The sequence below is a fragment of the Meleagris gallopavo genome, chromosome 5 (genome assembly GCF_905368555.1).
Source record: "Meleagris gallopavo chromosome 5, MGAL_WU_HG_1.1, whole genome shotgun sequence".
NCBI lineage: Eukaryota > Metazoa > Chordata > Aves > Galliformes > Phasianidae > Meleagris > Meleagris gallopavo.
The window spans coordinates 38333367-38344785 of record NC_139408.1 but is presented as its reverse complement, the minus strand read 5'-3'; the positions used below and the strand labels follow the sequence as shown (position 1 = coordinate 38344785).

The 11419-nt window shown below is 46.1% G+C and overlaps 1 protein-coding gene across 3 annotated transcripts in view; it reads right to left on the bottom strand.

Moving 5' to 3' along the window:
• ESRRB (estrogen related receptor beta) overlaps positions 1-11419 on the bottom strand; it is a 140811-nt gene that overhangs the window by 73500 nt on the left and 55892 nt on the right. Inside the window, exon 1 of one of the 3 annotated variants that reach the window (XM_085225363.1) lies at positions 7057-7454. The exons of the other annotated variants lie outside the window; for them this stretch is intronic. Within the exon in view, the coding sequence (XP_085081489.1) occupies positions 7057-7106 (50 nt within the window). The 5' untranslated portion in view covers positions 7107-7454. Of the gene's footprint in view, positions 1-7056; positions 7455-11419 lie in introns of those variants that run through there. 3 annotated transcript variants of the gene reach the window in all.

Genomic DNA, 11419 nt, shown 5'->3' with positions numbered 1-11419 from the left:
TTATGTAGTAATTTTCTTTTTTTTTTTTTAATATGGAAAATTACATAAACCTCAGTGAGAAATCTGGTTTGCGATTGCTCATGTCAGCATGTTTTTTAAAAATGTACCAGCGGCAACATGGAAAATCACATTTCTGCCTTATTTCACCCAAATGCTTGCACGTTCCAAAAACGACCGTCTCCTTATGCAAAACCATAACAGGAGAATTGAACATTTTTTTTTTTTTAAAGCTGTTCTTTTGACCTTTCTCTTGAGTGAAAGGACAGCGAGACAATACACTCACCAGCATTGTTCACAATGACGGCTCCATCACCGGAGATTGAGGGCAGTTATTACTAAAAGGAACTTTAAAGTGGCAGGAGAAAAAGAGGAAAAATTATAAAATAACACTTCTAAATATGCCATACCTACAATGAGACTTTCAGGAGAGCAGACACAGAACAACAAGAAATCGTCAGGTAAAAACAGCTGCGGTAAAACACAGGCAATTAATTCAAAACAAAAGGTGCTATGATGAGAAATTCTCTCTTGTTATGCAGCATGTTCTAAGCTGGACGTCCCGGACACACTTCAGTCTTCTACAATACGAGGTTTTCTAATTCAAGAAAAATATAAGATCTCTAAATACATGGTAAATCCAACATCGTCTCCAGGAACGGAAAAGGAAAATCTAGACTGAAGCAAAGGGTTCTCATCAGTTTCTCGTACTCTACCAAGAACAAATTAGAACATACTTCATTTTCCTTCTAAGCTTTCAACAGGATGCAGTATTTGGGAGGTGTCCTTACAGCCATTACAAAAATTGTATGAAAATGGCTACCTGTGTCTACACTACATCTCTTTCCTTTCACATGCACAACAACGCGGGAATAAATAAAACCGTGTCCAAAACCAGGACAGTCCTATTATCACCATTTTATTGCAATTTAAGTTCCATCTTGAAAAAGAAATGAGGTGACATTTGCCTGAGAAGGCAAAGGAGTCCTCTTTTCTTCACATACATACAAGTTTGTGATTTTATGAATAGATTCTGCATTGTTCACTAAATCCTTACAGGGCAGGAATATTCTCTGTAGGATGACTAAAGTCAGCCGAAGGGTGACTAGGTGCAGATTTGCTGGGATCCCACAAAATGAACAGGACTTCTCATCCATTTTTTCCTCTCCCATTCAGAAAGGGAGTGCAAGAAAATTCCAGCTCAGCAGGGACACAGAGCCATCGCAGGTTGTGCGATAACAGCTTGCCACCTGCTTTTCGCAAGTTGTCTTTGCGAAGTGCAAGGGGCACTGAATAGTAACGTTGCCTGTGGTGATAGGAATGCACTGAACAGCTCAGTATGCAAAAGCACTTACTAGTACATAGTGCTCTTCACAAAGGGCATTGCAGAATGCTTTCCAGACTGTCAGAAGTGCTAGGACAGGAAATATTAGCGCGTGTGCCGCAGGAGGAATGTAAGCACTTGCCATCACAATAAAATAAGGTATTAGCAAACGTAGGTACAAAGCTGCTCACAGCAAAAAAAAAAAAAAAAAAAGAAAAAAAAAAGATAATTTTATAAGGAACAAAAAGACTCCTACCAAACAGCAAACTTAGCTGCAGTCAGACAAAAAGGAGCATTTCTTTGCAAGATCAGCAAGGGTTAACAGCGGCACACAAGCTCCCGTCCAGTCAAGATAGGGTCAAACGATGTGCAGTGAAAGTTTCAAGTCCTCAATCCCCCAGAGCTTGTTTGCTAATTACATTTGCAATTACAAACATGACAAATATATTATTATACAGTGCGTTCCACCTTGAGCAGGCACGTTCTCCTCCTGGGCAGCCACAGCCAGCAGCCACGCTCATGAGCACAGACAGAATCAGAGCACGCCGTGCTCCAGCTGCAAGGCATGTTCTGTGGGCATCGCTACTGCTTCGAGGGGACAGGACAAGGCTGGGGAGAAGCAGGGCAGCAAGGATGAAACAGATGCAGAGTACGTTACAACAGCTTAATTCCTCAGTAGTAAAACTTATCAGATCGATAACTATTAGTAATAAATAATACTAAATTCTGTTCCTGATGACAGGCACCACACACTCTGCACATGTAAGCTGCGTAGGGATGACTACATTCAGAACTCAAACGCGGTCAATACAGGGATGGCAGAAAGAAATTAAGGTTTTCCTCTCTCCAGCAGGGTCACCAAAAACGAGTACTGCTAGCATTGCCTTTGTAAAGTCCATTCACTAAACAACCAACCATCTGATTTGTAGGTTTCTGCTGAAGCTCTGATTCTGCTATTTGCCCCCCCAGTTTCTATAGCAGCATTACCTAGAAAGCTCAATGCTGGGGTCTGGGCACACGCTACATTTCCTTCCTCTCAGTGCATAAACTAAAAATTCTGTACTGTTCTGGCTGTAAAGTTAACAGCAGGAGATCCATGGATTAAAAAAATAGGTGTTACTGGGAAGAATTTCCCAGTATCCACAGTCTGCAGCAGAGCTACTGCCTTGAAACACTGGCTGCTACGAACCTTGATTCCCAATCCAAGAAGTAGGAATTAGGAGGAAAGGCTGGAGAAAGGATTTTGGCTTTCATATCCAAGCTGTGCCAGCATCTGTTTTTACTTTTACTATTTCTTCCTCTATTTAAAATTCTCTTTGATATTTCAAATTCCGAAGCAATTCTACCACATTCCTAACAAAAACTGTGAAGTCCACTGGTCTCAGGCTGAAGTCCTTTCCATTCTCCCTTCTTCAAGCCGTAAAAGCACTCGTATTCTTTGAGCCCGTGCAAATTTGGGAAACAGACGCACTGACACAATGCACAGAACTTCTTATTGAGCTAAAATTATTGGGAAAACACAAGATATTTCAAATGACAAGGAATTCTGAGCAGCGGTAACAGAGCTGAAGCGGGGCTGGGGAACAGCAGCAAAAAGGGCACTGAGGATACAGCAGTGATTCCCTGGAAAGGGAGAAAACGGGATGTGAAATCTCTGTCACAGCAACTTTCTCTGATGCAATCTCTCCAAAGTCTTTCCCCTCTCAGGCTAAATGCAATATTTATTGATTACTTCAAATCAATACAATGAAAAAAATCCTACTTTTTGAAATATATTGATCTTTCCATATTTCTCAATAATTGATAATGATTAGACCATCTTTACTTTCACAAGTGGAATTGGAAAAGGAGGAAAAAGTTAATACAAATGTTGTAAAGGCACCAATTTCCTCATCAGCCTCGTGCTCAATACGCACAGTACACCAAGACCCTATTCTGCAGTGGGAGTTTAGTCAGGAACCCAGCAACCAGGCTGCTTCCCTTACAGAGGGTTTTCAGTTTATTCTGTCAATAAAGCACACAACTCCCTCCCTGCGCTCCCCAGTTAACAACTCCTCCCTGCCCCAGACTTTCAGAGACAGTCAGACCAGACCACTGCATTCAGCTTCTCTGACTCAGATTTCCTCCCATTCACGGAATACAGACATTTCCAGTAACCTCTCAAATTAAGTCACATTTCCTCAGTCTGTGCATTAGAGTCAGTGACAACAACTTCGTCAATTCTCTGCTACAGGATCCAGAATTTGCCGTTTCACTGACTTAAAATTCCAATGTTATACCTTTCCGTTCCTCTATCAAACGTACCAGATATTCCTTTCAACTTTTCCTTTCTGCCCATAAAATAATTTTCATTTTTATCAGATCAGTGACTCATGTGTCTTTCTTGTACATCAGAGGAAACAGTGTAAGAGACATAGCATCTGGCAGCATGCCCTTACTTGCCAGTGATTTTTATTTTCCCTTCATTATGGTTACATTGGTCAGTTTCTGTCTGTCATGGAGAATATTAATTAGAAACGGAGATGGCAATTTTGCAGTCCTGTCAGTATTTCTCGTGGCAGCTATAGCTGGGCAGAAAAAAATTCTCTGGGACATAGAAGTTGATACATAAAAGTAAAGCTGCCCCCTTTGAAACAGCCTTAGGTTTGCATGTGAGAGATGCACAATACCGATATTCAGTGTGACTGTATCTATGTACGTGCGCACAACTCCATATAAATATTTATATATGCACACACGTTTGTGTGAATATAATCACCTATTTTGTCTGTCTGGATGCTGTTCCCAGTGCCTGTAAGCGCACTCTCTTCCCGCTGTACTGCAGACTGACATTGTCAGTACAGTGTAACTAATGTATTCTCACCATACACCTCACCTGAGAGACGAACTGCAGGTACAAATCACTGCCTTTGTTAGCTTCCCAACTGGAAGTCACGCAAAAGGTTGTCCCTTGGAGCTGCATCACCGACCCCAGGAATAATTCTCCCAAAGGTCGGTACCAAAAGGTAGAAAGTGGTCACCAAAGAGCAGATTCCTGTACAGGAAACCAAGCACATACACTGCCGTAGGGTGCACAGGGTCAAAAATAGAGGGTCAGTATCAGGAATCAGTATTTCCTTACTCTCACTGCAAGACCCCATGCTGAGGGAAAGCACTCAGCCCACCAAACGGAACGTCCCCGGTTCCCGATGCGATCGCTCAGACCTGCACACACAGAGAAAAGGGAACTTCCACTGCTTCAGCAAGACGGATCCAAAACCTCAAGAGTGTGATGAGGGATAATGAATTCCTTTCCCTTGTTCATTTTTGTTTGCTTTTGAGTGCATTACAAATATTAAGCTCCCCTTAAACTCCAAGGTGAACAGAGTCACCTTTCCTCTCCTTTGCCTTGGTTATAGTCTCTCTCCATAGTTGCAAGGTGAAATACAGTTTCCAGGTAACTGTATGGATCCCCTATTGAGTGACTACAGCTCCTTCTCCAGCCACATTCAATCCTTCCTCCCATTTTCTCCTATAGCTTAACAGGCAACTAAACAAGAGGCAGCCTGTGATATTTAGAAATTCACACTTAAATTAAGGTTTAATTTGACGACAAATGCTGCCCACATAATTTAAAGCTTTTTTTTTTTTTTTAAAGGAAAATAACTATGAAAATATTTTTCAGTGATTAACAGTCAGAAAGAAGACTCACTCAGAACAAAAAGGACGATATGCTCACACAACCAGCAAGTAACACAAGCACAACTGCAATACCTGTATTTACCCAATACGTTCATAAATAACTGTGTTACAGTGGGGGAAGAAGCAGCTCAAAAAGCATATATTGGGTCAACTTTTATCCTCGGCTACAAGAACGCAAGCCAAAATCTAAACCTAACAACACGAGAACGTAAACCCAAGCAATAGCAGACACACTGCATACACTTCAATTTTTCCATGCTTAGGGCTTCTCACACCTTTTCCTTCTCTCACCAACTTTTCCCAGACTTAGCCATAATTCCCCACTTCATCACTGCACTCTTCTAATTAAACAAAATAAAATGGATTGAGATATTTAAAATGGTATTTCTTGGTCTCCCTCTCCCGACCTCATCAGTGTTAGGATGGCAGCTGGCTGGCACACGCAGCAACGTCAAGCACTCCTCTCAACTGAGAGCACTACGACAGATTCTCATGGCAAAGAGCAGATCTGCCAACCGCAAAGCTGTGGGGGCTCAGCAGCACTTCCCCAGGGCCACCTCCACCTGCCTGCTACGTGGCCAAAGGGTTGGGAACGCAGTAGGGCACTGTTCCTGAGCTGGGAGCTGCCCGAGAGCCCCTGGTGATACAGCACAGGGACAGCAATCCAACGTGCAGATCCCTTCTCACTGCTTTCATGCTGTTGGAGTTTCTTTTCTCAATTCCAAAACTAGAACAAATAAAAAGTTAAGAGACACTATAGCAAGTGATAACGATATACCCTTTTGACTGTGGCATTTTCTTCTGTTGTTTTGTTGTTTGTCTGGTTGGTTTTTAATGAAGGTAAATGCACTTTGTATTTTTTTTGACTTAATGTTAAAAGACTCCCAGAAGCACACAGAATACATTTCCCTCAAGAAACTGTTTATTTTTAATTCAGGATGGAGCAGCCATAAGTGAAGCAGTGGAGAAAAGAAAATCACACGGGTTAGACTATTAATTTCTATCAACAATTCTAAGTCACATTTTAATGAAACGCTGGAAGCGGGGGATTAAAGTAGGGAGAAACGAGCATAAGGACAGACAATATCAGCAAGCAAGACAGACGGATAAAGGACAGCTGTAATAAGGAAAGAGAGATCAGTATCATTGCGGGTTCGGTTGGTTTTAAGTGTTTTAATTTTACTAAATAGAATGTGTTCTTAAAACAAACACAATGAAACCGGCAAATGACCTCGCTCCTAGCCCCTACCCCTTCCCGATGACACCACAGAACCTGTGTAGGTGACACACAGATTAACATGAAAACACAAAAGGGGACTCCGCTCGTGGAGATTTATCTGAGGGGAGAAACACACGTAGAACTGAATGACTCCAGTGAGCTGGATGCAGACGCTGAGAAGATTCTGCCTTGTTTCCTAACTTCCCCAAAAGGATCAAACCAAACTTAACACGTTAACGTGTCTCTGAACGCAGCGTTATCGGGTACCGCTCCGCGCAGGATACAAAGAGCAGCGGCAGGTGCTGAGGTAGCTGCCAGCGGTCCCGGCTCGGGATGCTGCGGCCAGCCCTGCCGCTCCGCTCCTCTCCTGGCAGGCACCCCGCAGAGCGAGCTGTGGGAAACTCCTTTACCGAAGGAGATTTCGGGTCAAAATACGAGGTTTGTTACAACAATAACAACAAAAAAAAATCGCAACTATTTTAGCGGACCCACTTTCCGTAATTTTATGCGTATCTCCTTATAGACGCCTAAGAATCCACGTAATAAAAATCCTAGCACCGACGGGAAGTACAACTGTGCAGACTGGACTGCCAGCGCTCAGCGTCAGCCCGTTCCTAGGAGATGAAGCGTTAGAGGGAGAAGTTACGAGGAAATAAAGCGTCGGCCCCGCGCACCGACTCCCGGCGCTCCCCCGCGGCACCCGCCCGCTCCTATCCCCGCGGCGAGGCAGAGGCGCGCCGGGTCACGGCCCCGTCCCGTCCCACCGGCAGCGCTGCCGGTCCCCGCCCGCCCGCGGCTCGCCCGGTCCCGGCGCGGCACAACGCGGCACACTCACTGGTTGTGGTAGCCGAGCGGGTCAGAGATGCACAGCTCGGAAATGTCCATCAGTCCACTTTGAGCATTCCCGGTTGGAGAAAAAAAAAAAAGAAAAAAAAAAGAAAAGGAGAGAAATAAAAGAAAGAAAGAAGGGAAACAACAAGAGGACAACTCGGGCGCCGGGCGTGGAGCCGCGGCAAGGAGCCGGCCGAGCCCGGCGGCAGGGCACAGGCGGACGGGCCGGGCCGGCAGCTCCGCTGCGCTCCGCTCCGCGCCCGGACACTGGCAGCGGCGGGAGGCGGGCGGCGCGCAGGACCCAGCCACGGGGGATTTCGCCGCCCCGAGCCCCGCTGTAGCTTTAACACCGGGAGATGGATGGAGACGGACGAGCGGCGATTGGCTCCCGCGCGGGGGCCGGGCTTGGAGCGCGGCTGGGGGAGGCACGGCCGGGGGGGGCCCGCTCCGGCCTCGCGGGCGCAGCGCTCCCGGGGGCGGCCCCGGGCCGGGCGGCGGCAGCGGCGGGACGCGCGATGACAGCCCGCCGCCCGGCCCCGGCACGGGAAGCAGCGCAGCGGGGGGCACGCGCGGCCCGCGTCTCTCGCCCCCTTTGGGAGAGGCGGCCGCAGAGTTTAGGGTTAGGAGAAACCCCGCGGAGCGGAGCCCCGGGAGCACTTCCTCCCGCGGGCGCGCAGCAGGCGGGCAGCAGCGCACACGGCTCGCACACGCTTGGCACGGCACGCCGCACCGGCCCGGCTCCGCACGCACAGGCCGAGGCTCGCTGCCGCAGCCCCGCGCTACGCTGACAGCTCCTGCGCGGCCCCGCATCCTCAGCACACGCAGGCAGACGAGAGCCCGATCCCGGTTTCAAAGCAGCACCGTTCAGATGTCGCTTCAGCGCAGCCTAAGAGCGTGCTGGAATAAACCCTGGCACTGAGACCAGAATCGGACGTTCGGGATAAAAGCACGTATTGACAGGCACACGCCTGTAGGTACGGACCCTCAGAAACGTTAACAATCAAAACCAACACAAAACAATCCTCATGAAAGACTTTCCTAAGCTCTGCGTATACACCAGCTGCCCTGTCGTAAGGCTTTCACAATCCTCACACGTTTTCACACCCGTGCAACCTCACTGCCTTCTTACAGCAGCAGAGCAGTTCCCAGCTGAAGAATCCTCTCTGTAGGAGCACACAAGCCTCAGCTGCACACCCAGAGCCTCGCCCTGGAAGCCTGTCTCACGTGAAGGTAACCCTGCAGGGTCTCTTTGGTCACTGCCACCAGCCCTTTGACTCCCAAAGGGCACAGATGCAAACCTCCCGTGCCCCTCTCCTACACCTCTACTTCATGCTTAGGTGTCTGATGCTTGAATATACTAAAATAACCTTCACCAACAAACAAGAAAGGACCTTTTAAAAGGGAAATAAACACAACTGAATAAAACTTCACTCTCCTATGTCAAGCAAATGAAAAGTTGGAGCATTAAGGATAGTCCTTAATACAAGGCACAGAATCTATTTTGAGGCAAGAGTGTAGCAGGAGAAGTGATGATCCTTAAGAGCTTACCAGATGGGAGGGGCTATACAGCAAAAGAGGGAAACAGTGTTTATTGCCATGTTTACATCTGAACCACTATGTTGTAAGAAAGTTTTAGGCTAAGCCATCTTGGCAGAAACTTGAAGCAGACTATATTCAGAAAAAGAGGAGTAGTCAAATTCACACCAAACACCTTCTTTGCTAAAGGCAGCACAACTTTCTCAACAAATTTTCTAACAGAGATCTTAAGCACTATGGAATATGCAACAAAAACACCATATAGACTCGTGGCGGGTCCTGCTGCATCCCCTGACTGTGCAGGGACAAGCTGCGGGATTCTGATCAACTTCCCTTAATACAAGACACGTGAAGAAGCCACTGAAAACACTTAGTTTAGAAAACAGGAGACAGCAGAGACTTGTCCACAGTTTTAAAAGTAGAGCTGAATCTGCTTACCTGAATCTTGCAGGTGACACAAAGTTCGGAATATACACCTTTCCTAGAAGCAGAGTTAAAGGAAATGGAACTGTACACACATACACCTCTGTACGCCTAAGTGACACATCAGCACAGTGAGAACTCTAAGATGCTTTGGTTGCCAATAAGTCTGAAGACAGGGGCTTGGGGGCAACTGTAGGAGTGCCCAGGATTGCAAGGAAGGGATCTCAGCAACCACAATGTAGAACCTGAACGCAACCAGAGATGAGGAGAAGGAAACAAGCACCAGTGCATTTCCTGCAGGGGTCTGAGCTCAGAGGGACCTACTGATGACCTGATTGTCCTTTGAAGAGGATTCCAGATGTAGCAAGAGATGCTGGAGGAGGCATACGGGGTCAGGGTAGGGTTCAAAAGCAGCCAGGGTGTTTGCAGTGAGCTGACTTGGACTGAAAGCTATTTTATCTGGAAAGATGCTCACTGTCTGCACACTGACTGTGCAGAATTAGTTCAGCTGCAGGCTCTCAACAAACAGGAGAGCAGAGTGGGGATGGCCTGACAGGCAGGTATTCCTCTCCCAATAGCTGATGTTTTATTCTTTCACTTTAAGATTTAACCAGACTGAGGCAAGGCAAGCAGGAAGCCATGTGATCACCTGGCACAAGGTCCATGGGGCCAAATTAGCTGATATCAGCAGTACAATGGTGGGTTTGTACTCTGGAAATGGGCTGCTGCTGACAGAACAGCCTGGGTAAGGTGGGTATTTACAAAGTGGTGCAGAAATGTAACATTAATTTCTCCTCATCCAGTGCAAGTGAACAAATGGAGCTTCCCCCATCTCTAGAGGGGCTGAGCAGAACCCTGGCTTCTTTCCTCTGAAGGCTATAAAGGAACAAATTCCACTGTCTGGGCCTGATCTGTAAGCTTGAATTCCCCAAGGAATGGGACAAGAATTCTGAGGGCTGATCTGAGAATTTCAGGAGGCCTCATCTTCCTCTGCTTCATCCCCTCTGCACACCATTCTCACTGAGCTCATAGCTTTAGCCAAACTGTCTTCCCTCCAAAGATTAAAGGAAACACTGATCTTAAGATGGCCTTCCTTCCAACATGGGTTGTAAATATGTGCCAGAACAAGTTTAGAAAGACTAAGATTTGGCTGTCAGATCCAAAAGCCTCAGTCTGAGTAAATACAAAGTAGAATTGCACACACAACAAAGCAAAGCTAGCTTGTCCTGTGAGCACAGCCCTTGTTGGCCTGTCTGAATCCTGCCTTGCAAGTGCTGCTCTCCCTCCAGGAGGGCAGGAACACTCTAGCCCGCTTGATTTGCAGCCTCTGAACAGAGCACACCTCAGGTAAATGCTACCTGTTGAGTTGATCATCATAAGACAGCCATTGGATTTTGAGGTCCCCAGTTCTTCTCTCTGCATGACCCCAACACGGAGTAATGACTTTCCATGAGTTAACATAGAAGAGAGCACAGTTAGAGTGCAGATGGAGTCCCATCAGTCCCGCTTCTCTGAGATATGCAATCCCCCCTTCCACAAAAAGATGTCTTTTGTACTTTTTGCTGGCTCTTCCAAGAGATGATGGGTTAAGAATTTCTTGAGGAACTTTCTCCCATCCTTTAATGACTAAGGAATTTTCAATGTGTTAACTTCTTTTTTAAAACTTTTATCATGAAATAACAATCAGCTTTCCAGGAAGATGACTGATTGACTGACAGAAATTTCATTTGGACTAATATAGGACCAACCTGCAAATCTTGCCAAACAAACCTGATTTTGCTTGGTGATAAGGTTAGTTTTCTGTGAATAAGGAAAATACAGCAGAAGATAATATCTAGTTACTTGGGGGGGTTGGGTTTTCTTTTTTTTTTTTTTTTTCCTTTTATGAAGGCCCTACTATTGTATTCTCATAAGGAAGTGAATGAGGTGCTGCACAGGGCAAAAACCATACCTACTTAGGAGAACTAAGCTGAGCACAACAGACTTGTGTACATGCAGTTCTGCCTTGTTGACTTTCTCTTTACCCAGCAGACCAGTGGCTTTTCTCATTTAAAAGAGCAACAGTTATACAGGATTCATTGGGATGAATTTAGAAGACAACCCTTTCACACTATAGAGGCGAACAGCACAGCCTAAGTCCCTGCATTGCATGCCCTCAACCCTCTACTTTGTAAAGCTTGTAACCATGAAGAGAACCTTAGGTTCTCTGAGCATAGGTCCCTAATCACCAGTGGGCACTCGCTATTCTCACATATACCCCTTTGCTTCCCCCATCCCAGATCAGGACTCTATCCGTGAGGACAAGACAGACTTCTCTACTGAGGGGCTCTGTTCTACCTTCCCTTACTACATTTAAACAAAACAGTTCACTGTCACCAAAGATAATTTGTCATTCTTTACTGAATTCC